A 27,464-nucleotide genomic window follows, 5' to 3' on the forward strand; every position below is an offset into this window, starting at 1 on the left:
ACTCCTGAAGCAAAACAACAACCACAAAACTGTCCCATTGCCTGGTGTGCCACTCTGTGTATTTGGGGAAACAAAAAACAAAAAAGATGATCTCATTTAAAGTGCAGGATGGACCTGGAATGATAGCACCTGCCTGTAATCCCGGACCACAAGAGGCTGAGACAGTAGGACCACAAGGAGAATCGAAGCCAGCAAGAACTACATAGTGAGATGCTATATCAAAAGAAAAAACAAAAGACAGGTGTGGTGGCTCTCATCCTAGCTACTCAGGAGGCTGAGATCTGAGGATTGCCCTTCAAGGCCAGCTAGGCCTTGGAGATTCTTATCTCCAATTAACCACCAAAAAAAAACAAACAGATGTAGAGCTGTGGCTCAAGTGGTTGAATGCTAGCCTTAAGCTTAAAAGCTCAGGGACAACATCCAGGCCCTGAGTTCAAGCCCCACAACCAACCATAAAAAGAATGTCCCCAGACATGGCCTGAGGCATCTGGGAGTGGTGTGGGGGTTGCCTCTGCGGAACATTCTGGAGTTCTGTGGCTTGCTGATCAGTGCTAGGGTGTGGCCCAGTGTAGCTGACCCCGTATCCTCTGCTTCCAGAACTTTCCATCAGAGCAGCTAAGAAAGGCTGTGTGACATACTGTATGCAAGGTTTCTCTCTGGCAGCCCAGCTACGCGACTAGTGCTCGCATTTAAACCCGAGACAAACTCCCAAACCCCCTCCAGATTTGCGAGTCTGGGCTCGGATGTTTAGGAGCAGAGGCAGAGGCGGCCACGAACGTAGGGCTGGCCACGTGCTGGCCGCCACGTCACCGTCATCGGCGCTGATTCATCGTTAGAATCAATACGCTGACACATCCTCCCTGGCATTTATTTGTCCGGCATTGTCCTGGACAACAGGCTAGATGTTACTCACTTCCCAGCTGTCTCTCTTCTCTCCCTCATCTGGGGGGAATTAAATCACCGTACTGCAGTTCCAGGGCTCCTGGCTTAGACTCAAGGGCCCGTGCTACTAGTTATACTGTTCTTTCCCGCTTCCTCCTCCAGGATGGCCTTCGATTCCACCCACCTCCTCTTTCCTCCCATCAATCCCCGCCCCCACTGAGCCCTAGACCTGCTGAGGTCCTCTAGTCCCTCGACCTCGTGGGGGTCTTAGATCAGACTGCTGAGTTAACAAATGAATGCAGCAGACCTTGCGCTTTAGTTGCACGACGCATTTTTAGTCTAAGCATCTCCCAAATATTGCATAAGCTGTACTGAAATTCTAGAAATGATCTGTATAGCCATGCACCAGGGGTGCATGTCTACAGCGCTAGTTTCTCAGCAGGTGGAGATCGAGAGGGTTTCTAGGTCAAAAGAAGCGCCAGACCTCATCTCAATCAAGAGCTGGACGTGATGGACTGTACATCGATCATCCCGGCTGTGTGGCAAGCTGGAATCTAGGGGCTCATGGTTCTGGGATAGCCTAGAGGCAAGAGTTCCTCAAGACCTCATCTCGACAGAAGGACGCTGGGCATGGTGGAGCGTACATAACTTCCATCCCAGCTACGACAGGAAACATAAATAAGAGGATCATGGTCCAGGCTGGTTTAGGCAAAAAGGTAAGCTTTTGTCAAAAATAGCCCAAAGCTGGGGTGAGGGGGTTCAGTGGTAGAGCACCTACCTAGCAAGCAAAACAAAAACCCTGAGTTCAATCCCAATAACCTCCACCCCACCAAGCATCTCAAGAATTGCTTCAGATATACTTATTCTTTAGGAATGATTTCTTGCTGGGCGCTGGTGGCTCACACCTGTCATCCTAGCTACTCAGGAGGCTGAGATCTGAGGATCATGGTTCAAAACCAGCCCGGGCAGGAAAATCCCTGAACTAGGACCTGCCTATCAGCTAGGAGTTTTAGCATCTTTGAAGGCAGTGGCGAATCACTGGTAAGCAAAAGCAATGACTCCCTCCATTATTTGGAAGATTCAAGAGGCAAAGAACAACCTGAGGGAAGGGTCAGTGCACAGAGAGGGCAAGGGGATCTTCAGAGGTCAACCAGCCAGCGAGTCGTGGACAAGCAGGGATACCACGGCCTCCTCTGAACCCCTGCTCTGCTGCATCCCCCTCTCCACCATCTGAATGGGACTATTGGACGTCTTCCTATAAGTGGGATGTTTTTCATGTGGCCTCGAAATGAATCCCCTCAAAATAAAGTCAGACTTGTCTCTCACATTTTTTTTAAGCCTTGTTGGCAAGCCTTGGCCTTAGCGATTCTGCTCTGAAGAATTCTTACAGAGGAAGAAGGAGCAGGAGGCATGACACACACCAATACAGAGACTTACGGTGACATTCTTCATAGTAGCGAAGGTGGTAAGTAGCCTAAGTGCTGAATAATAGATGGGCTGGGAAGGTGGCTCAGTGGTAGAGTGCTTTGCCTAGCATGCATGAAGCCCTGGGTTCGATTCCTCAGTACCACATACACAGAAAAAGCTGGAAGTGGCCCTGTGTCTCAAGTGGTAGAGTGCTGGTCTCAAGCAAAAGCTCAGGGACAGTGCCCAGGCCCTGAGTTCAAGCCCCAGGACTTGCACACACACACACACACACACACACACACACATCTTGGAGGTTTCCTGGGAATTGAGACTTTCCAATACTAACACATGAATCATCTTAGCCAGACCGGGCTCCAGCGTCAGGCCCATCGCTGGGTAATTTTGCAGGTGACATTTTCTGCTCTTCCCTAGCCATCTCAGCCATCTTTTGTTCCAAGAGATTTTTTCACGCTGCACAACCCACACCAGAATCCTCATTTAACCAAATTCCACCGGTGGAATTGTTGCTGGGTTTGAAGGGAGCCTCTGTGGTGGAATCTGAGTCTTGATCTCAGTGTTAACATCTTGAATCCTGGTGGAGACCAAGGACCAAGGGTCTTATAACTAGATGGGAGGGGAGAAAAGCTCCAACCCAGTGAAAGCTAGGGAGGCTTGCCAGTTCTCCTGGTGTGGTCTGAGAAGGGTTGGTTAGCCAGTACAGGCTCCTGCCCTGTACCTGAACAGCTGAGATTTAATCACAGGCTGTGGCTTATAACATTACAAGTTAGAAAACAGAAAGAAGAAAAAGATCACTTAGGTTTTAGCAGTATGAGTCATGCGTTTTGAGTCTCTAGTATAACCTGTCTTTTTTGTGTAAAACACACTAAAAGCCAGGCTCTGGTGGCTCACGCCTGTAATCCTAGCTACTTAGGAGGCTGAGATCTGAGGATGGCAGTTTGAAGCCTGCCCAGGCAGGAAAAATCCTTGAGACTCTTATCGCCAATAAAACTGCTCAGAAAAAGAAAAAGCCAGAAGTGGCACTGTAGATCAAGTGGTAGAGCTCTTGAGGAAAAGAATCTCAACACTAAAACAAGAGTCATCTCAGCCAGGCCAGGACATCTGAGCATCAGTGTTGGGCCCACTGGGTAATTTTGCAGGGGACATTTTCTGCTCTTTCCCAGCCATCTCAGCCATCTTTGTTCCAAGAGATTTTTCACGCTGCACAACCCACACCAGAATCCTCATTAAACCAAATTCCACCAACAACAGAATTGTTGCTGGACTTGAAGGGAGCCTCTCTGATGGAATTGGCACCTAGGCCCTGAGTTCAAGCCCTAGGACTGGTACAAAAACAACAACAACAAAAAAGAGTTTCATGATGAAGCAATGTTATAACTCCTGTGTGAGGCCCTGGGCTTGAGCTCCAAAATCATGAAAGAAATGGAAGGAAGGGAGAAAGAGAGGGAGGGAAGGAGGGGAGGAGGGAGGGAGGGGGAATCTGTGCATGTCAGTACATTTTTTTCTCCGATTTTCCATCTGTGGTTGGTGGAATCTGGATATGAATCCCGGGATCTGAGGGTCCACATGGTTTCCATCTAGGCCTGCACAGAGAACGTTCTAGAGGACTGCAGGTGAGGCTCATCTAAGATGCTTGTCACCAATAGGATGAGACTGTCCCCAGGCAACTGAACCAAATCAAGGCCAACGAGGCATTCAATGACACATGATGGAGAGAGAGAGAGCCAGAGAGAGCAGGCATCAGAAATGGAAGAAGTCTTTCTCAAAGGAGGGGAGGGGAAGGGGCGAGGGCTTCCAGAGGAGCTGAGGTGATCCTCTGGCAGTTTCCGATTTCCCTGTGGTGACATCCACTGAGCCCGGGCAGTTTAGTGCACAGGAGGAACTGAAGAAATCCCTGGGTTGGGGGGAGTGGGAAAGAAGGTCAGGTAATGATAATAGTAACACCACCAATAATAACATCAGCCCATCTTCACAGGTCCTGATCATGGGCAACCCTGGGACCAAAGCCCTAAGCCATCATCTCAGGATGATTTGAGCAAAGATGAGAGAGGTTTGTCAACCAGACTTCAGTCTGTCTGGATCAGAGGTACATTTCAGAGCGTGGGGAGAAAAAGGAGGTTCCGCTGTGAGGTTAGGGACAGATCTCAGAGGGCAGGGAAGACCAGACAGAGTACTGGTCTCCAATTAAAAAAAAAAAAAAAGTAAAACCAGCCAGGTGCTGGTGGCTCACACCTGTCATCCTAACTACTCAGGAGCCTAAGCTCTGAAGATCACAGTTCAAAGCCAGCCCTGACAGGCAAGTCCCTGAGACTCTTATCTCCAATTAACTACCAGAAAACTGCAAGTGGCGCTGTGGCTCAAAGTGGTAGAGTGCTAGCCTTGAGCACGAAGAACTCAGGGACAGTCCTCAAGCCCTGAGTTCAAGCCCCATGGCCAACAACAACAACAAAAAGTAAAAACCAGCCTGATGCCAGGGACTCACGTGTGTAATCTTAGCTATTCAGGGGACTAAGATCTAGAGGGTTGAGTTTCAAGGCCAGCCAGGGTAGAAAAGTCCATGAGACTTTACCTCTAAAGTAACCTGCAAAAAATGGGCAGGAGGCATGACTCAAGTAGTAGAGCACCAGTCACGAGCCAGCAAATCCAGAGAGAACTTGAAGTTCTTGAGTCTTCCCCCTCCCTCACCCCCCCCTCAAGAAACATCTGGTTGCAGAGTCTGGGATGGGAATGAGAAGACATAAAAGCTTTAAAGAATGAGGAGCAGAAACACTGGGGTCCACTCCCAGCACCACACAAATGACAGATTCCTCTCGCCAAGAAACCTCCATCCCTAGGTTTTACCCAGTGATTTCCAAATTCGGGGACTCTTTCTTAGAAAACCTACTAAACAACAGCTGCTCGTCATAGGGCTAGAGTTTAGAAAATGCTGCCTTCGAGAAAGACGAGTTGCTGCAAAGGCTTTCTATCTTTAAACCTTGTCTCTTGTCACGCTCCTTTGTGGAAAGGCAGATCTTTCCCACCCTGGCACACCGAGAGGTTTAAACCCACCCGCCAGCTCCAAGTGGCTTAGTTATATTTTGAGGTGGGAGAAACAGCAGCTTCATAAATACTGGAAATCAAGACACCTGCTTCCAATCCCACAGCGGCCCGAGTCATTTCTCTTCCAAGGCCATTTTTAGACGCTCGTGAGCTGTTCGCTCCCTTGTCCAGACTTCCCCTGGGAAGTGACGTACCAGCTCTCACTTGCCTGGAAATCAAGTACACCATGCAGCAGATCCGTATTGAATTCATACTCTGTGTTGGCCTCTGTTAGCAGCCTTCTCTTCCAAAGGAAGATGTGTCACCCAAACAGCCTGAGTAATGACACAGCCATGGCCCTGAGCTATATATATATATATATAGCTTTGTGTGTGTGTGTGTGTGTGTGTGTGTGTGTGTGAGTGGGTATTTGGGGGCCCATGAGTAGTTAAATGGGTTATCAGTAGAAGCTAGACTGACATCCCTTTCAGTTTAAATCAAGCCAACATCAAATTGTAGCGTTGGTTTATGTATTCATTCATTCATTCATTCAATTTTATGCTAGTACTAAAGGCTTGAATTTAAGACCTGCCCGCTGTCCCTTAGCTTTTTCACTTAAGGCTGGCGCTCTACCACTTGAGCCATAGCTCCACTCAGCTTTTAGGTGGTTAATTAGAGATGAGTGTCTCATGGACTTTTCTGCCCCGGGCTGGCTTTGAACCATTGATCCTCAGATCTCAGTCTCCTGAGTAGCTGGGATTACAGGTGTGAGCCACCAGTGCCTAATGGGTTGGATTTGTTAGTTTTTTTTTAAGTGTCAACAAGACATCAGACATTTGGCATCAAGTGAAAACATCTAGATAAATAATTGACTGAATTTTCCATCATTTCCCCAAGCCCGTCTGGAAACTTAGATTTGCTGCCCAGCGAATCAGGCCTCATTTGAAATCCCTTGATGCACAAAAGATCATTTTTCTGGATGCAAAAACTCCTGAAAACAAATAGCTTTTTTTTTATGTATACGTGCTCAACAACAACAACAACAAAAGATATGGTTCATAAAGGAGCTGAATTTTTGTACTTCTCCACTGGAGGATTGTAAAATATGGAGAAAAGAAATGTTTGCTTCTAGGGAGAAATACACTGTAGAGGGGGAGGTCACCCCTGCATTTTGTGGGAGTTGGGCTTTACACGGGCTTTGAGCTTACGTTGGCACACGCTGTGAGTTATAAGGAACTGATAACAATGCGGAGATAATTCCTAACCACAGGAATTCTGTCTAGTGGATTTCCCGATGCCTCCTGGGAAAAGCCAGAGCTCCTTCATTTGCATATTCATTTCCATATTTCTTATCCCTGCATTAGACTATACTTCAGGATCTTTGAACAGGCATTCCTTTCTGTATCTTTGTGAGAAAATTTGACCATTTTTCTAAAAAATCATCTTCCCATAATAACATAGGAGGAGATTGGGTGGCTCATGCCGGTCAACCTAGCTACCTACTGAGGAGGCTGAGATCTGAGGTTCGCAGTTCAAAGCCAGCCCTAGCAGGAAAGTCCATGAGACTCTTGTCATCAATCAACCACCAAAATAAAAGCAGAAGTGGAGCTGTGATACAAATGGTAGAGCAGCAGCCTTGGGCAGAAAAAGCTAGGGGACAGCACCCTGAGGTCCTGAGTTCAAGTTGCAATACACACACACACACACACACACACACACTTACTTAAATAAAATGAAATGAAAACATAGGAAGAGATTGAATTTTTCCCCTGACAAGTTATGACTAGGATCTGGGATGCCCCCCCCGCCCCCCCTCCCCGCAAATGCCTGGGGTCCAAGGTTTTGTCACTAGCCTCTGGCATTATTGAAAAGTGGTGAGACCTTTAAAAGGTGGGACTTAGTCTTGAGTGAGGGGCGGGCCCTTGCAGGGGATATTAGAAAAAACATCTGTCTGTCTGTCTCTTGCTTCCCAGCTACCACTCACTCCCAGTCTAAATATTCTGTCTCATCAGGGACCTGAAAACAAACCACAACCAACCACAAACCTGGCCCCAAATCTCTGAAACCATGAGAAAAATATAAGCCTTGCCAGGCACCAGTGGCTCAGGCCTGTCATCCTAGCTACTCAGGAGGCTGAGATCTGAGAATCACGGTTCAAAGCCAGCCCCGGGCAGGAAAGTCCATGAGACTCTTATCTCCAATGAACCACCAGAAAACTAGAAGTGGCGCTGTAGCTCAAGTGGTAGAGCGCTCGCCTTGAGCTGAAGAGCCGAGGGACAGCGCCCAGGCCCAGAGTTCAAGCCCCACAAACAAACAAACAAACAAACATATATATATGCCTTTACTCTTTTAAGTTGTTTGTCATCTTGGTGATTTTGTCATCACAACAGAAGGCCAACGATTACCCATTATTTCTTCTCATGGGCCTCCATCTCCTACTGCCTGGCTCGTGGGAACTATGGGTAAATTTCTACAGCACACGGTGGGCTGGTGCTTTCGGAGACACGTGAGCTACATACACACAGTTCAGTTCATCCTGTTTTCCTTTTTCTAGCAAAAGAGGATACAATGACCACAGAGGCTGGCCCAGCAAATCATGAATGGTGTGTGCATCTCCCTCGTCGGTGATGACGATGGTTGTGAAGGTGGATAGCGGCATCCGAGCTTTTTTCCTCATCTCCATCCCATTGGGTATTTAGCTTAGGGAGAGCAGGCAGGCGTTGGGTCACGCGTGGTCAGGTGGAGAAAGTCATTTCTTAGGAAGACAACTCAGTCTGATCAAATGGGTTCAACTGGATTTCTTATTAGTCCTTAGGACAAGCGCCTGCCCCTGTGTTCTGCCCCCCTCTATCTTACCAGCATAATCCTTCCAGTCTCTGAGATTACAGACAGATGCCACCACTCTCTGCTCTTGCTTGAGATGGGGTGGTCTTGCACGTATGCCCTGCCGGCCTCAAACATGAACCATTTTTACTCCATGTCGGGCTGCCAAAGCAATAGCAATGAGTGCAGAGACAGACAGACAACTGTCTGTTCAGAGGAATTCGGGAACATTAAAGAAAGAATAACCAGTGTGTCCTTCCTTCTCCCCAAACTCATCAAAAAGAACTGCTCATTGCTGTTCGCCAGCAATGGATGGGTGACTGGCTGGCTGGCTTCTCTCCTTTCCTAGCACAGCTGGGGATGGGGTTAGAGCGTCAGCCAGGCTCTCCACACATCCAGATCACGATCCCAGAGCCAGGGTGGCGGGTATTTCTGGTCACCCTCCTGCAGCATTTCCTTTGTTCTAAAGTGGAACTGACCGTTCCTCCTTCACGGTGTAGCAAGCGGGAAACTGATTGGGAGGAACACCTAGGAAAAGCAAATCCCGGTTCCTTGGGAGAAGTCTCTTTATGCATCACAAAGCTTGTGAGTGTGTTTCTCTTGGCTCCATCCTGAGCATGTCCAACCCTCTTGATGGCCTCTGTGTGTGTGTGTGTGTGTGTGTGTGTGTGTGTGTGTGTACCTGTGTACATAGAAAACGGAGACATCTGTAGGAACTAGGAACTACAATGGAACTAAGATGGGCTTGACTATCTGAATCTGGAACTCAAGTGTTTAGTGCTTGGGGTGTAGCTTAGTGATTCTGTGGATTCCATCTTTTGTTACTCCCTCTCCCCCTCTCCCCCGCCCCGCAGATGTGTGGATAAACCCGTGTTCCAATCCTAAGTGGAATATGATTTCGCAATAAGTTGCCCTGGTGTCTGCTTCAACACAGACGAGTCAAAAGCATCACGCTAATGACACCAGCCAGACACTCAAGGCCACAGGCTCTGTGAATTACACTCAGATAAAATATCCCAAGTAGGTTAAAGACAGAGAGGCCGAAAGCCAGGAAAGCTAAAGATTTGAGGTTTGTAACATGCTACCCTAAAATATGCACCTTGGTATTTGAGGAAGCAGCAAAGGAAGGTCACTGTGACCTTCACATGTGACAGGTGTCCTGTCTTGATGCCCACACAGGGCATCAAGAAGGTGAGCAAGCCGGGCAGCAGCGGCTTACACCTGTCATCCTAGCTGCCGAGGATCGAAGTTCAAAGCCAGCCCAGGCAGGAAAGTCCATGAGACTTTTATCTCCAACCAATCAGAAAAAGCTGGAAGTGGTGCTGTGGCTCAAATGGCAAAGGAGCACAAGGAGGCTCAGGGACAGCGCCCAGGTCCAGAGTTCAAACCTCAGGGCTGGCAAAAAAAAAGAATGTGAGCAAACAGGCCTGGCTAAGTGTCCCTTCCTTAGTCCCCTAAGTCTCCTCCTTCAGCTTTTCGAAACCTGTTTGTGAGCCAGACACCTGGCTCACGCCTATGCTCCTCGCTACTGACATCTGAGGATCATGGTTCAAATCCAGCTGGGGCAGGAAAGTCTGTGAGACTCTTATCTCCCATGAAACACCAAAAAGCCAGAAGTGGAGCTGTGGTTCAAGTGGTAGAGCACTAAGCCTTGAGCACCGCAGCTCAGGGATAGCGACCAGGCCCTGAGTTCAAACCCCACAAGTGGTACAAAACCAACTAAACAACAAAAGTTGTTTATCCACCACCACAGCCAAACACAGTGGCTACTGGATTCTTTTTTTTTTTAAGCGACTCCACTCCAGCCTGTGTGGTCTCGCTAGCCCTGTGCGAGTTGATTCTGCTCTTCTCTGTGTGTGTTATCAGGATGCCCTGGGAATGATCCAGGGTATTACACGTGGTGGTGATGAGCTAGGAGACACATGCTTTACTTGTGTCACTCCCCTAAACACAGAAAGAGCTAAGCGGAGGTAGATCCCCAGAGACCGCTGCCCAAGGTCACAAGGTCAGGGAGGCCATGCCTAGTGATGCTAACGGAGAGTGTTAATCTAACTGTCACATCAAGAAACAGCCATCAAAGCCATGAAGCAAGACTACAGCCAACTCGATTGTGGGCCTTGAACTCAGGGCCTGGGCGCTGTTCCCGAGCTCTTTTGCTCAAGGCGAGTGCTCTACCACTTTGAGCCACAGTTACATTTGCAGTTTTTGTGTGGCTCATTGGAGGTGAGAGTCTCATGAGGACTTTTCTGCCCAGGCTGGCCTCAAACCAGGATCCTCAGACTGCAGCCTCCTGAGGAGCTAGGATTACAAGCGTGAGCTACCAGCGCCTGGCTGATGATTTGTTTTTGGAAGTTTACAAAACACCACGCAATCATTTGCACCTCAGTTTCATGGATTAGCAGGCTGCAGCAATGAGAAGCTGGTTGATTGAATGTGAAGCTCCGAAGGGCTGGGCAGTGCTCTGGAGCCTGGGCCTGGGAAATGCACAGGAGTGGGCACTCAGACTCTCTGGACACGGCCTTGCAGCAAGACAGAGGCTGATAATTGTTCTCAGTTTAGCCCATAAAGCCGCGCTTGACCCTATTAAGACTCATCTCAAAGGCCAGCGAACATGCTCCCATGGCAAAATAACAGAATTAATCTCTCGACAGCGTTTAGCTATGAGGGTGAGGCAGCGGCCTTGATTCTGTTTTAGGAGGACTGGGAGGGAAATGATCTTTCAGGGCCTGTGTTTCCATGATTGGAAACAAGGACTATTTTCACTAGACCTAAAATCAGCAGAACTCAATGATCATCTGTCCCTTATTCCAAATGCTACTGTGCCTACAAGGGTATTACAGACAAGGCCATCAGTTAATATGTAATGGACAGATGCATGGAGGATGGAGGATGGATAGATGTATGGATGTAGGGGTGGGTAGATGGGTGTGGATAAGTGGGTGGGTGGATGGTTGGGTAGATGGATGGATGAGTGGGTAGATTGATGGATGAATGGATGGATGGATAGGTGGGTGGGTAGATGGATGGATAGATGGGTAAGTGGGTAGATGGATGGATGGGTGAATGGGTAGATAGATGGATGGATGGGTGAATAGATGGATGGATGGATGGATGGATGGATGGATGGTTTGGTGATGGATGGACAGATAGACCAATAGGTGAATGAATGAATGACGTGTTTGGAAACGTAATTCATGTCATGCGCTGTAGTGGCCTTCCATCTTGGATTTTCTGGAGCCCATCTAGTTGAGCTCTTCGACGCAGTGCCACCAGCAGCTTCTCTCTCAGCCTGACAGGCATTTCTCTGTGCATGTTGTCACTTACCCTGAGCGGCCCTTAATCCCGCGAGCTTCAGAACCACTTGGTGACATGTATATGGTCGATGCTACCCTGCCAGAGTTCCCCTATTTCACCATGGAACGATGAGACTGACTGTGCCCATTTCAAGGATGAGAAAACCAAGGCTTAACACTAGGAAGCAGCAGTGTTGGGAAGGAAACACAGTAGGCCCCCACATGGGAGCTACTCACATAGTAGGCCTCTTCCACAAATGAACGGTTAAGGAAAGAATGAATTGCCTTTTTTTTTTTTTTTTGTCAGTCGTGGGGCCTGAACCCTGGGCCTGGGCGCTGTCCCTCAGCTCTTCAGCTCAAGGCTAGCGCTCTACTACTTGAGCCACAGCGCCACTTCCAGCTTTTTCTGCTTATGTGGTACTGAGGAATCGAACCCAGGGCCTCATGCATGCAAAGCAAGCGCTCTACCACTGAGCCACCTTCCCAGCCCATGAATTGCCTCTTAAAGAGGGACTTGTGAGTAGTGGTCTGAGAACTTCTACTTGTGCTGACTCCCATCCCCAGCTCCTCTTTGTAACAGGGAATCACGTGGGAACCCCACAGGCCCCCAGACTCCCACAACCCAGAAGCCAGCAGAGCCAGATTTCATTACGCTGAGGGGGAAAGAAGCAGGAAATAAAAGCAAACAACAAGCGGGCTCACTGAGCACTCTGGCAGTTGAAATCCTTCCTGCCTCCGGCTGCAAGTTCACCCCCCATGCCCTTCCCTCCTCCCTTCACCTCTGGAAATTCTACTCAGCCTTCTGGCTCAAGGCAGATAAACACTCCTCCTGGCCTCCTGCCTAGAGTCTCCCCCTGAAAGCCAACCTTGGCTGAGCAGGGAGGCTCATGCCTGTAATACTAGCTACTTGGAAGGCTGAGATCTGAGGATCATGGTTCCAGGTAAAGTCCATGAGAACACCCCCCCCCCCACCACCACCACTACCACACACACCTCAACCAATAGCTGGGTGGGGTGTGGCTGTCATTCAGATAGGATGTGAAGCCTAAAATAGGAGGATCGCAGTCCGGGCTGCCATCTTAAAAATCAACCAGCAGTGTACCAAGGATAGCAGATGCAGACAGAAGCACTTGGTGTCCAAGAAAGCACCACAGGAGACTTCTTAACTCCCCAAACCGCAGCTGCCCAAAGAGGGGATGAGAATCCTGCACCAAGCAGACAGAACTGACTGAGCTCAACTCAGCTAAACTCATGCTCTGCCACTACTATTACTAAGTGTTTAAGAACTAATCAGAGGCCAGAAATAGGCTCCATTGATTGTTGTCCTTCGATGACCACATTTAGAAGCAAACGCTTATTTAAAATGAAGCACAAAGTTATAAAAATCAGTGGATTTGTTCAAAATTACCTCCTAGGATAAATCACCACATCCGTATGCTTCCAATCCTGCTCGCTCAGCTTCCTAATAGTTTGCAGAGCGAGTTGTCTAGCCACTGGAGCAGGGCCTGCCATGTCTTTCCATTCTCTCTGTGTCTCTGTCTCTGCTTCTCTGTGTCTGGTCCTAGGCAGACACTCTACCACTTGAGCCCCGCTCCTCATTCTTAACTCCTTTGCTTTGCAGGTAGGAGCTTGTGCTTGTACCCAGGGCTGGTGTCAAACTGCGATCTTCCTATCTTCCCTACTTCCTAGGTCGTTGGAATTATAGATATGCCTCATGATACCTGACCGAGATTGTCATGTACACACTCACATGTGCCAGCACACACACACACACACACACACACACACACACACACACAATTTTTGGCCCTGTTGGTATTTGAATTCCTGGCCTGTCCTTGCTAGGCTGGTGCTCTACCACTTGAGCCACGCCTCCATCCCTGATTTTCACTTGTTATTTTTGTTTGCTTGTGTGTTTTGGTCAGTTGTGAGGCTTGAACTGTGGGGCCTGGGTGCTGTCCTTGCGCTATTCAGCTCAAGGCGAGCGCTCTATCTCTTGAACCATAGCACCATTTCTGGTTTTCTAGTGGTTCATTGGAGATAAGAGTCTCACAGACTTTGCTGCCTGGGCTGTCTTTGAACCGTGATCCTCTGATCTCAGCCTCCTGAGTAGCTAGGTTGACAGATGTGAGCCACTGGCGCCCGGCTCACTCGTTATTTTTGATAGAGTGCTTTACTTTCCACCAGGTGGATGCCTGAGCCATGGTCTGACAATGTTATACGTTGGTCATCGCTGGGCTGAGAGGTGAGCACAGCTGCGTCTGGTGTCCGTCTGAGGTATCTCTAATTTTTTTTCTGCCTATACTATCTTGGAACCACGATCCTGCCAATCTCAGCTTCCCATGTAGCTTGGGATGCTAGGTGGACATCACTGTGCCCAGCTATGGGTTGAGAAGCTTTTCTGCCTGGGCTTTTCCTGGAACCCTGGTCCTCTCAATCTGTTTGAAGTCAGCCAGTTGAAGCCAGCCCAGGCAGAAAAGTCAGTGAGACTGATCTCCAATTAACCAGCAAAAAACCGGAAGTGGTGGTATGGCTCAAAGTGGTAGAGCACTAACCTTGAGAAAAAGAGCTTAGGGCCCAAGCCCCAAGTTCCAGTCCCATGACTGACTAAATAATGAAAAAAGCTAGAAGTGGAGCTGTGGCTCAAGTGGTAGAGTGCCAGCCTTGAATGAAAACGCTAAAGGACAGCACACAAGCCTTCAGTTCCCTAGTAGCAGCATACACATATTCACGCACATATACACACCCGCACACACACACACACACACACACACACAGAATACTACTACTAAAAGTAAAATAGTAAAAGCAATCTCAAATTGCACAGATGAAAACAAATACAAACCTTTCACTAAGAAGATTTGGGCTACATAGATTGTCAAACAATCCATATTATTTCTGGCTCTGCCTTGTTTATAAGCAGGAGACACCGGCGCATTTAATGATCTGTTTGCTAGTCTGAACACATCCTTAGACTTTTAAATAACAGTCATCTCCCTTGGGCCTGGGGAAAGCTTGCTGCCTGCGCCTTCTCTTCCCAGCCCATTTACTTCTAGCTTGATGTTCTTGCCGCTTGGCGTTCTGACCTGGCTAGCACAGGTGTCTTCCTTTAAGGGACATTCAGATTTGCCAAGAAATGACCGCAGCACCCCCCAATCACGCTTCTCAGAAGCCCGGCGGTTTTCCCAAAAGCCACCTTGTCTTCATGTCTCCTTCAATTCATTACAGTTGGTTGCAAGCAGTATTTTTCTATACCTCACCACACTGAGATGTCACTGTGCATTTTTTCCAACTGAGTTTTAAGAACAACAAAAAAAAAACCAATACAAGATTAAAAAAAAAAACAACAACAATAACACAAAACAATCTCACTGCTGTCCCAAAGCACTGCCAACAGGGCTAAGCACAATGGCCTTAGAATCTGTTTCAAATACAAAAAAGGTCCAAGAGGCACACCCGAGACCCTGGTTCCATTCCCCCAGCACTGCAACAAGAAAGCCAAGAAGCCAATAATGACGAAAAGCCTTTCCCCACGCATTCCCCGCAAAACAGGTGGGGTGTGTACACAGTCATTACCCCAAACTTACAGGTAAATGGCAGCGATGGGAATCTGTGCCTGGCAACCTTGGAAGGATCGCTGCAAATACTGCTGGGGGTCTCTCACTCAAGACTTCTTAGGACAAGCATGGGGCCTGAGGGAGCGTGTACAAGTGCCATGTCCACATATGGACACTCCAAAGACTGGAGCTGCAAACTCCCCTCCCCACACTTCAGAGTTCAAGCGGTGCTATAGCGCATCACATTAGCTCTTCTCTAAAAGCAGTAGTTGACAGGCAGGACAGCATCTGATGCAACATTAACAACTCAATAACAACCTCTCCGTGTGTGTGTGTGTGTGTGTGTGTGTGTGTGTGTGTGTGTGTACTAGTACTAGAGCTTGAACTCAGGGCCTGGGTGCTTACCATGCTTTTTGTTTGTTTGTTTTTGCTTGAAGCTGGTCTCTACCACTGAGCCACCCATCACTTCTAGCTTTTTGCTGGTTAATTGGAGATAACAGTTTCATGGACTTTGTTTTTTTTTGGGGGGGGAGTTGTGGGGTCTGTGCTTGCTTTGAACTGAGATCTATAGATCTCAGCCTCCTGAGTAGCTAGGGTTTACAGGTGTGAGTCACCAGTGCCCAGCTCTATTCTTTTTAATTTATACATATTTGATGTCCTGCCTAGAATAGAGTTAACAATATGTCTTCTTTTTCACGGGTGAGTTCTGTTCTCCAGCGTTTCCTGCACTGGTGCATTGGTTCAGTAACTGATATGCCCTTGAGTTGATCGTATTAATTTTCACACTTCGTTAATAAATAAATGGAGGCTCAGATTTGTGGAATGGATCCTCTGTGAGTTGTGTGCTCCTATAAAGTATTTTAGTAAAACAAAAAAAAAAAATGCTTGCAGAGGTGAGAAGAGTTTAGAGACCAAAACTTGCCAGATCTATGGTTCAAAAGTGGGGCTTGGTCTTGTGATTTGAAGAGATCTAAAAATTGAATGAAGAAAAGGGGGGAATAGATTGGGGAGTGGTGTAAGGCAAATTAAACTCTGTGATCTTATATTAGCTCGGGAAATAAGCTTCAGAATCATTGAAGGTTTGGAAGAGGAAGAGTGAAAAGCTTTCCTCCAAGCCTGGTGCCCAGTGGTTCACATCTGTAATCCAAGCTACTCAGGAGGCTGAGATCTAAGAATTTCGGTTTGAAGCCAGCCTGGGCAGGAAAGGCTGTGAGACTCTTATCTCCAATTAACCAGCTTAAGTGGCAGAATGCCAACCTTCAGGGAAAAAAGCTAAGGAACAGTGCCTAGGCTCTGAGTTCAAGCCCCAGGACCAACACACACACACACACACACACACACACACACACACACACACACACACACACACACACACAGAGTTCTTCTCCCTGAATTTTAACAGTTTGTAGCCTAGGAATCAGAAGTACAAAATCCTCAGGGGCTTCTGGTAACAACTGGGTGCTGGCTGCAGTTTTTCTTTAGCTCTGATATTTTTCCCTAATAAAATGGTGAGAAACCAGAAAGCTCTAGGTGTGTTTATTTAGGGACTGTCCAACACAGCAGTTCTAGTTCTGGAGATGGCTCTCTGTGATTCTTTGGGAAGGATCAATGAAAGTTAGTCTATAGTAAATACTGTATGTATTCTGTAATCTATGTAATAATTTACACATGCACACAGAATGTTAATAATATATATCAGGCACTTATTTTGAGCTCTCCATATACAGTCTTCTTTTTTTCTGTTCCCAATATATCCAGAAGGTAGACATGGTTTATTATCTCTACTTACAGAAAACAGAGACAGAGGGACACTTAGAAACACATCTAACATCACATGGTTCACGTGGAGGAGAATGAGGTTTCAAACCAGGGCTTCCTGGTGTTCTTGGGTCTTCAGGCTGCCTAGCTTTTTCTCTGCAAAGCCCAGCACTGTTCCAGAAGATTGCATACTTGTAAAGCAAATGGTCAGCTTCTGGGACTCTCTCATTAACCTGGCCCCAAATCCTGGCTTTGCTACGTAACAGTCGAGTCTCCTAATAGGTCCTAGTTTCTTCAGACAGGCCCAGAGGAGTGAGAATACCACAGGAGCTGCTTTGGGGAGTTCAAGGAGATGCTACATTAAAGGTTCGTTGCTGGGGGTGTTAACCCAGCTGTAAAAGGTGACCATCCTTGTTTTAATTTTGAGCTTGTGAGCCACAGAGAGCATCAGCCCTAGGGTTATGCCAAAGCACCAATGCCAAAGAGTTGAGGAAGGATAAGAAAAAGATGAGGAAGGACCCATCTTTTAAAAATAAGAAAAAGGAAGTGGTGTTGTGGCTCGAGTGGTAGAGCGCTCGCCTTGAGCTGAAGAGCTCAGGGACAGCGCCCAGGCCCAGAGTTCAAGCCCCATGACTGACTAAAAATAAAAACGTTAAAAAAAAGAAGAAAGACAGAAAAGAAAAGAAGGAAAAAGATTGACAGCATTATGGCATCCCTCACAGCAGGGGAGAGAAACAAACACATGGGAGTATGATTTTCAACTTGAATACAGTTCAGCCAGTCCAAGAAGATATTCTGAATTCATGGTACCAGAGATAGAGAAAGCAAGCATGCACACACACACACACACACACACACACACACACACACACACGTGTGTGTGCATGCACACACATGCACACATTTTCTTCCAGGTAAAGACCGGAAAAGGAATACATTTCCAAGACTTTCCCCAACAGAACCCTTAGTGCTAGCGAACAGCACTGAGCCAGGTCACCCAGGGTCATTCCAGGGAGCCATGGGGTCCCAGGCAAGGGAGAGGGTCTTTCTCACCCTGACAATCAGGGGGAAGGGGCACACGGGAGCAGGGGAGGTGTGGGAGGTTGGCAGGGGCAGCTGGTAGCCCTGGGCCCTTGGGGGTGCTGCCTCTTCCCTTCAGCTGAGTTTCAACTATTGTGTCTTATTCATTAGAAACAAAAATCCTTTATTTGGGAATGCTGTGCACCCCCCCCCCAAATAAAAAGCACCATTAAGAGAAGGATACACACAGCAGATCTGTTTTAGAGGCAGAAATTAACTCCAGGAGGAAGGAAAGGTGGAGGGGGGGGTGTCTTCAGGACTGACCTCCTCCTCCCCTCTCCCCCTGCCCCCTCCGTGGACACTCCCCCCTTCTCCACCCCTCCCTTCTCCACCTCCCCCCCAAGCATCCCTAGCAAGAGGAAGAGGACCCCACTCCCTCCGTGCAGGGGAGATCTGGGGCTCGCGGAAGTCCAGCCCTGGGCCAGGCTGAGCTGCCCGGCGGTTCCTGGGCAAAGCCCAGCCCAGGCTGCCGCTTTGTTCGCAGGGAGAGCGGGCTGTGGCATCCCTGCGCACCCCGGCACCGCCAGCCAGCCTGGGAGGGCGGTGTCCCGCGGGATGGGGGGGCCGCACCCTCCTCCCCGCCTGGACCCCCCCTCCCCTCCCCACCACTCACATCTCCCGATGCCCTCCGCGCTCCACGCCGTCTCCTCCACCGCCCCATAGCGCCTCAAAGGTTTCTCGGCTTCCAGATGGGTGGATAAAGATTGCTTTAACTCCATGGCTGAACCCCGCCTTGCAGGTCGAGGGGTTCCCCCTCCCCTCCCCCCTCTACTCCATCCCTGCCTCGGGCTGCAGAGAGAGAGAAGCGAGTCCAGCAGCGTTTTAAGGGGCTGGGCGCTCGTGACGGCGCCGCTCCATCTCTTCCTCCGACTGGTACCCAAGGTGGGGGGGGGGGGGCGGGGGGAGGAGAGGGATGCAGGGCGCATGCGCAGTAGCGGAGCTGGGGAGACTTTGGGGGCTGGGGAAGGAGAAAGAGAGGGCAGATGCTCAACTCTCAGAACAACAACAAACACAAGTAAAATAAAACCAGGCAAAGAAGTGAGATCAGGGCTTCGGCTGCCCGAACTGAAGCTGAAAGCTGAGCTTGGCATTGGAGGGGTGGGGGGTGGGACTGGGCTGGAGGAGGGGGGGCTTGTGAGCTGTCAGCAGGCTGGTAAGGTTTTGGTGGGATTGGTGGGCCTGGGGGGCCTGGTAAGCGCTCTCCCTCTTCTCCCTCCCCCCCTCTATCTTCTCCCCCCCCACCCTCTCCGCGATGGATCCTTCTTTCTAAAAGTGTGGGCAAGCTAAGTGTGACCCTTGATCTGTGTTCTGTTGAGCTTTGTGGGGATTCCTGTAGTCTGCTCATGGGTGTGATTTGAATATGAAATTACACACACACACACACACACACACACACACACACACACACACACACACACACACACACCTTCATTGACTCTGCATTTGCATGGACCTGAGATGGAGGGAGAAAGAGATGAGAGGGAGACTGAGGGGGGAGGGGGGAGAGAGAGATTGATTTTCAACACTGGGACAACAAAACTATTTTGGACATGGGTCTCTACTTTCTAGGAACCTGGTGATTAATTCTACTGACAAAAGATGGAAGCATTAACAATATAAAGTGGGCCAGGTGCTGGTGGCTCATGCCTGTCTACTCAGGAAACTGAGCATTGATCAGAGGATTGCAGCTTGAAGCCAATCTGCGCAGGAAAGTTTGTGAGACTTTTATCTCCAATTAACCACTAGAAAACCGGACATGGAGCTGTGGCTTATAGTGGCAGAGCACTAGCCATGGGCACAAAGGCTCAGGGATGGCACCCAAGCCCTGAGTTCAAGCCCCACTACCGACCAAAAAAATTTTTTTTAAGTTATTATCAATAATGGACTTCTATATAGCTCAGGGGAGAACAAGGAAATGCCATACAAAATCCTAAAATATTTAGGACTAGATAACAATAAGGGTACTATATATTAACATTAATAGGTTGTTTGGTTTGGGGTTTTGGTTTTCTGTTTGAGACAGAATCCAACTATATTGCTCAGGCTAGCTTCAAACTTCTGGGCTCAAGTAACCCACATTATTAGTTATCTTTATTTGTGACTCCATATCCAGCCGTTGGCAACCATTAAGGCTGTGTTTCCCCGCACACATTTCCTATTCTGGAGATTTCATAGGAATGAGATCACAGTGCATGGTCCTTGGGGCCTCGCTTCTATCACTTTATCATACTCTTGTTGAGGTTTCCCGGATGTTGTCGCATTAGTTGTACTTTGTTTCAGGACTGATTAATATTCCATTGTATGACAGAGCCAGATTTTGTCTATCAATTCAGCCACTGGTGGATAATTTGAGTGATTTCTACCTTTTGGCTATTGTGAATCATATTCCCATAAACACTTCCATGCTAGTATTTATTTGACTGTTTGAAATTCATACCTAGGAGGAGAATTGCTAGATTACCTGGCGATTCCCAGTTTAACTTTATTTTTTTGTTTTTGAGAAATGGCCAAACTGCTTCCACAGCAGCTGAAGATTAGATTCCCTCAGCAACATAGGAGACAGTCAGTTTCTCCATAAGATCACTAAGAGTTATTTTTCACTTGCTCTTCTTTCTCTTTGGTATGAAACAGTATTTCTTTGTGGTTATTCATTGGGATTTCCCTAATGATAAATGATTGATTAGGTTTCATTGCATCTGTCTGCTGATCATCCATAGGTGTACCTGCTTTGGAGAAATAACTGCTGATTTTATATAGTAGAATACTCCGTGGCACTGAAAAAGATAAAACTATCACCCCCATAAAAGGATAAACCAAGAAATATGGGTTCAGGGATCTGTGTTGTGCTACTCTTACTATTTATTCTCTATGTTCAAAAAACTTCCCTCTGGGCACGAATAGCTCATGCCTATCTATAATCCTGAGGAGGCTGAGATCTGAGGCTCTTAGTCCAAAGTCAGCCCAACTGTAATACAAATAAAAGAAAATAACTTTTATTAACTTTTCCACAAATAAAAATGACCCATAGCCAGGTGCCAGTGGTTCACACCTGTAATCCTAGCTACTCAGGAGGCTGAGACCTGAGGACTGGGTGCTGAGGGACAGCACCCAGGCCCAGACTGGCCCACGACTGACACCCCCCCAAAAAAAGACCCATAACACACAAATTATCCATGACTTTTTTAATTGCACATAATCTGGGTACAATAGCATTTATATTTTCAAACCCCGGGCATTACACACCAATACTAATCTCCAAACATTATCAAAATACTGATAGTGACCTCCTACAGTTGTCATGAGAATTAGTGATTTCCTGGATTCTCCAATGTGCCTACCGATTAGTATGTATTCCTTTTAGAATCAGAGGAAAAGGTCAGTAATTTTCATTTTGCAGTATGAGAGTTTTAACTCAAGGCCTTGAACTTGCCAGGCAAGCCACCAACCACTTGAGCCATACCCAGTCCTTCAGCTTTTAGTTTGATTTTTTTGGGTCGGTCGTCGAGCTTGAACTCTGGGTCTGGGCCCTCAGATCTTCAGCTCAAGACTAGTGCTCTACCACTTGAGCCACAGCACTACTTCTGGTTTTCTGGTGGTTTATTGAAGATAAGAGTCTCGCAGACTTTCCTGCCCGGGCTGGCTCTGAACCATGATCCTCAGATCTCAGCCTCCTGAGTAGCTAGGATGACAGGCGTGAGCCACCAGCAGCCCAGCTCAAGAGATGGCTTCCTTTAGCATGTTCAAGTCAGCTCTCTTAAGCAGCTGTTGTCTTATCATTCAGAAAGAAAAGGGGGTGGGAGAAGGGAATAAATTCAGTGTCTAAAGCTGTGAGAGTCATAGAACTCTGCAAGACTAAGGAACAAAGCAAAGCCAGCTGCCTTAGGGGCCAGAACCCTGTCTGTTTGCATTAGTTAAGGACGATAGAATACTTCAAGCTCAATAACTGGCCGAGGCAACCATCTGTGTGGGCATGATTAAGAGCCTCCTCCTGGCCTAGCTCCCCAGCCTGGCCCAGCGCCTCAGCTCTGCTGGGAATGCCAAGGACTGGAAGGGACGCAGGCCGAGCACACAGAGCCAGAGCAGCAGGGGACAGTGCGAGATGCTTTCATCGCTGTCATTATGGTTGATTGAAAAGAAGAGGAGTGCCATATCACCCAGCTAACTTCATACTTTTTTCCGACATGTTGGCAGTTTCCAAGATCCATGACATCGAGCTTCTCAGAACAGCATGGCTTTCAAAACAACAACAACAAACAACAACAAAACGCTGTCTTTGAAATCTGGAGGATCTGTCTCTAAGTCTTGATGCCACCCCCTCCCCCCCCCCCCCCCCGCAATGATGGTGACCCTGAATGACCTATCACTTCATCTGAGCCCCAATTTCTTCCTCTTTCCAATTCTAGCCAGGCATTGTGGTACACGCCACCCTGTCCCCGCCATCATTTCGAGTTCAGAGCCATTCCTGACAGGCAAGTAAGTCCACCAGACTCTTATCTCCAGCAAAAAGTCAGAAGTAGGGCTGTGGCTCAAGCAAGTAGAGCACTAGCCTTGAGCAAAACAGCTAAGTGACAGCGCCCAGGCCCCTGAGTTCAAGCCCCAGCATGGGCATAAAACAAAACATATAACAAGACACTACATTTGTAATGACTCTTGCTGGTAACCTAGAGGTGACTTAAAGTGTGTGGGAGTAACTGGCCTCTACAGTACGTTAGCATATAGAATAGCACCTGTGCACAGGTGACGGACAGATATTATGCCACTTTACATGGGAGACTTGATTCAATGTGGGTTTTGTCATTTGCAGGGGAGGAAAGGTCCTGGCATCCCTCCCACGCCCCCCATAGACACTACAAGACAGCTGGTCCTACTGTGTGCAATTGGTCCTACTATGTGCCTTCAAGCTTGCAAATATAGGACCTCATTTTAATGTTGACTCCATGGAAGCAGAGACAAGTTGAGCTGCTCAGCCAAGGCTCACAAAACTAGTCTGCACAGCCCCAGCGCCGCAAGGCCCATCTCTCAGAATTCTTCTTCCTATTATTAGAAAACATTCCCTTGTGGAGACCTTAGGGATTCGGCAAGGGAAATATTGCATTACTGTAATATGACTCATCAGCCTGATTTAATATTACCTATTCATTATGACACAATGATACTTGCCTGAAGTGAGAAATGGTGGTTGGCTTCTCCCGGGGCCTGGGTAGACACAGATCGCCAAATGGTAAACATGGTACATGGCATGAACAACACACACCATCAAGAGGGGAAAAAATTTTTTTTTGATGACTCAATATTTATGGGGTTGAAAATATGGGCATAATTCTGATCAGCAGCTAGGAAACGCTGACTCATAGTAAAAAACGTTTGTTGTGGCCATGAGAATGCAATTGGAAAATTGAATCGCACTCTGCTCCATCAAGTATTATTTTCTTGTACGTGTGTGTGTGTGTGTGTGTGTGTGTGTGTGTGTGTGTGTGTGTGTGGTTTTGGTGCTGGGGCTTGAGTTCAAGGCCCAGGGTCTGTCCCTTCATTTTTTCACTCCACGCTGGTCCTCTATCACTTGAACTACACCTCTACTTCCAGCTCTTTTTGCTGGTGTATTGGGCATCAGAGTCTCACAGACTTTTCTGCCCAGGCTGGCTTCGAACTCTAATTCTCAGTTCTCATCCACCTGAGTAGCTTGGATTATAGGCATGACCCACCAGCACCTGGCTAAATGTTACTTTTATTAATAGAGAATATGCTAAGGCTGGGAATGTGGCTTAGTGATAGAGGGCGTGCCTAGCATGCATGAAGCCTTGGGTTCAATTCCTCAGTACCACATACACAGAAAAAGCCAGAAGTGGTGCTGTGGCTCAAGTGGTAGAGTAGCTAGCCTTGAGCAAAAGAAGCTCAGGGACAGTGCCCAGGCCCTGAGTTCAAGACCCAGGATTGGCAAAAAAGAAATAGATAACATGCTAAATATCAAGAAAGATGGAATTAGACCATCTCTGACCAATAGGTTCCTAAAGACACCAGCATGTGGGTACAAGGGATATTGTTTTGATATTACTTCATTGTGGTTGCTGAGGATAGAACCCAGGGCCTTGTGCAGACTAAGCCTCTCCTCCTCTTTCAAGGATGGGAAACAGAAAAAAGATCACTGGTAGTCATTATCTGCTGAGCTTATAATTCATGTCTGCTCATTTCCTCAATGTCACCTTTGCAATGTTCCACCCAAACGGGGGCTTGCAAACTCAGAGGCTGACAGGGCAGATCGTGTGCACGAATATCTTAGGTGGGTGGTAAGACTGTAGAAAGAGAGATCCACAGTGAGCTGTCCAAGGGAGACAGGCACCCTAGCACATGGCTTCCAGGAGAAGTCCAGCAGCCCTGTGGTTCCATCTTCCTGGGTTCTGTCCTTGAGCTCTTTCGCTCAGGGCTAACCACTCTACCATTTTGAGCCACAGCGCCACTTCTATTTTTCCAGTGGTTAATTGGAGATAAAAGAGTCTCATGGACTTTCCTGCCCAGGCTGGCTTTGAACTTTCATCCTCAGATCTCAGCTTCCTGAATAGCAAGGATTACATGCGTGAGCCACTGGTGCCCAGCATTCCCCAGTTTGAGATGCCACACACTCAGAAACCTGGCCAGAGGCTGGATTTCTCAAAGGTCCCCACAGACCAGGCAGGGCCACTCATCCCAGGAGAGTGAAGTAGAGGTGAGCAGTCACCATGGCAACCCCAATGCGGCCAGGGTGATGTCTTGAAAGTCCTGATCAGAGCTGTGGATTACGGAAGTGAGGGCTCGTAGTGCACATAGTTTCACAGTGGTGGTGGTCAAACCTTGATCTGGTTCTTCCTGGCAGGTGTATCTCTGCACAGTCTTGCTGGAGGGAAGGGAGGGGAGAAGCTGGAAGGCAGCGCACTTGAGCTGAACTGCGGAGAAATGAATCAGAGAGGGAACAGGCCAGGAGATTGAAATGGAATCTGCTGGGGCAAGCACTAGGCAATAACTCTGGAAAGGTTTAAGTCACTGGCTGCAGATGACAGTCGTGGCTGTCACTCTGATAATCTAGGGAAGGTTGATGATAAATGATGTGCTGGTTAAAATGTCCCTGAAAATCTGAAGAATTGTCTTAGTTACTTCTCCGTGTCTTCAGAGCTAATCGACTGTGTTGTGTTGTGTATGTGTGTGTATGTGCATTTTGTACCAGTACTAGCCTTAAACTCAGGGCCTGATCACTGTCCTTCACTGATTTGCTCAAGACATGGTGCTCTACCATTTGAGCCAAAGTTCTACTTCCAACTTTTTACTGGTTACTTGAAGATAAGAGTCTCACAAACTTCCCTAGCCTGGGATGGCTTCAAACTGCGATCCTCAGCTCTCAGCCTCCTGAGTAGCTAGGATTACAAGTGTGAGTCACCAGTATCTGGCTGAGGCACCAATTTCCCCATCTGTGGACTCAAGTGGAGAGTCAGAGCGTTTAGTAAAAACAGATTCTTAAGTCCATGTTACAAGATTTTTAATATAAAATTTTCTAGGTCTTCAAAGCGTGTGGGTGTCATAAAAGAGCAGACTGGACTGACTGTTGTTTTGCAGGTACTAATGTAAAAAATACAATAATCACAGAATTTCATCATTTTAGTAATAAAAGAAGGATATAATGCAGAAAAATGGAAGTCCCTACAACTAGGTGACTGTGGTGTGTGCAGCTGTTGGCTTTTTCTAGCTAGAGAGTGCTTCCTTCATAGTAACGCCCCCAATTCTATCCAGAGCAGCACCAATGGACCAGAAGCTCTGTAGTATAGGACACCCTGAATCCGTACCTGCTTCCCAAACCTACATAAATGGAAAGCATTGGAACAAATATTCAGTGAATCAGAGCAGAATCTACTTGTATTAGAAGACTACAATCCTTGAATAACCAGAGACTGACTTTTACCATTGCCCGCCCCCCCAGTAAAAATCTCTAGTTTGAGATTTATCCTCGCAAGTAAATGCCTTCAATAATCTTGACTTTTAATCAGACTAAACCAAAGGTTACGCTTGACCTAATGATGGCTCTAGCTGGCAGTGTATGCAGTCATAGGATGGAGAAATATTCAATTTAAAATGCTGTCCTGTCCACTAACCTTTTTTCTAATAGACAGGTTCCCCTTCTTCCAATCAGAACATCTGATACTTGCTCAGAGGTCCCTCCTAAAAGCCTTTGCTCTTGCCTTCTCTGATTGGTGGCTCACACCTTTCAGTTGATTGTGGTTGCTAGGTTACTGATGATTCATTTCTCTTCTGACTCTGAAAGGGTTGGGATGAGCTCCATTCAATGGGGCTTTCAAATAGGACTTCTCTTTCTTCCATGGTTAAGGCCAATAAGGTTTCAGCCCTGGTGATTGAAGAGTACTGAGCCAGGTCTGGGCCTGCCTGGCTGTATCCAGAAATAAACAGAAAGGCAATAAGAACCAATTCGTACCTGTCCTGTTCCCCACACTCACACACCGTGGCTTGTGCTCACCTGGACCAACTTTGAATCTTGACCCCCTTTTACCTCCCTTTACCTCCCTTGCCCTGCCAAAGAAGTTTCTAGGGAAAGGCACATGACTCTTCATTTATTCTCCACTAAGATTGTTAATCATTGTAGAAGTCTTATGCTCCAGCTCTTGAGGACTTTCCTTTGGGCATCTTTCCTTTCAGACATCTTTCTTTTTGTGGATGAATTTCCAAAGTCTGGTTTGAAACCCAGAAATGGATAACTGACTGACTTCTAGATTCCCTGAACTGAGTTTTGACTTTCTCTTCTTTCCCTGGGGCTGGAGAAATGCCATCTGTACAAGAAGAGGTGGAAGGGAATTCAAAGGAATAGCTTTCTTTCTTCCTTCCTTCCTTCCTTCCTTCCTTCCTTCCTTCCTTCCTTCCTTCCTTCCTTCCTTCCTTCCTTTCTTTCTTTCTTTTTTTTTTTTTTGTTGGTCATGGGGCTTGAACTCTGGACCTGGGCATTGTCCCTCAGCTCTTCAGCTCAAGGCTAGCACTCTACCACTTGAGCCACAGCTCCACTTCTAGTTTTCTAATAGTTTATTGGAGATAAAGAGTCTCATGGACTTTCCTGCCCGGGACTGGCTTTGAGCCAGGATCCTCAGAGCTCAGCCTCCTGAGTAGCTAGGCTGACAGATGTGAGCCACCAGTGCCTGGCTATTCAAGTATTTATTGAGTACATTCTATATATTTCACAGTTGTTTCCCATCCAGATTCAGGTCCTTTACTGTAAAAGACATTCTGAACACCGCAGGAAGTTTAAAAAAAAAAAAGAAAAGAAAAACTGCCTCCAGTTTAAATGCCTTTCCTAGAGAATCTAATGCCATCCAGTCAGCTGTAGCTCAATGCTTACAATTATGGCATCCATTCTAAAGGTTAGATGAGGCGTGTTTGATACTATGTAGGTTAAAAATCCTGTGAAAGAAAGCAGTGTGGAGCTCAGAAAGGTTTATAAATAGCTTTGCTGAATTCAGGCAGGATCACAAATCTCCTTTCTGAGTTGGTGCCCGCAGGGAGAAAGATGAGGTTTCTAGTGACGTTTAGGAAGGAAAATGTCCACATTGCTGCTTCCTGGTGGCTTTTGCTGAAAAGCACTAAAAGCAAGAGAAATACTAGG

General features: G+C 47.4%; 1 protein-coding gene across 1 annotated transcript in view; it reads right to left on the minus strand.

The window, feature by feature from the left end:
• Nucleotides 1-18,555, minus strand: part of Bmerb1 (bMERB domain containing 1) — a 42,403-nt gene extending 23,848 nt beyond the window's left edge. The window contains exon 1 of the mRNA XM_042698469.1: nt 18,450-18,555. Within this exon, the coding sequence (XP_042554403.1) occupies nt 18,450-18,555 (106 nt within the window). The remainder of the gene's footprint in view (nt 1-18,449) is intronic.
• Nucleotides 18,556-27,464: the final 8,909 nt, after the last annotated feature.

Source organism: Dipodomys spectabilis, unplaced genomic scaffold (genome assembly GCF_019054845.1).
Source record: "Dipodomys spectabilis isolate Male_0828 unplaced genomic scaffold, ASM1905484v1 ptg000231l, whole genome shotgun sequence".
Lineage (NCBI taxonomy): Eukaryota > Metazoa > Chordata > Mammalia > Rodentia > Heteromyidae > Dipodomys > Dipodomys spectabilis.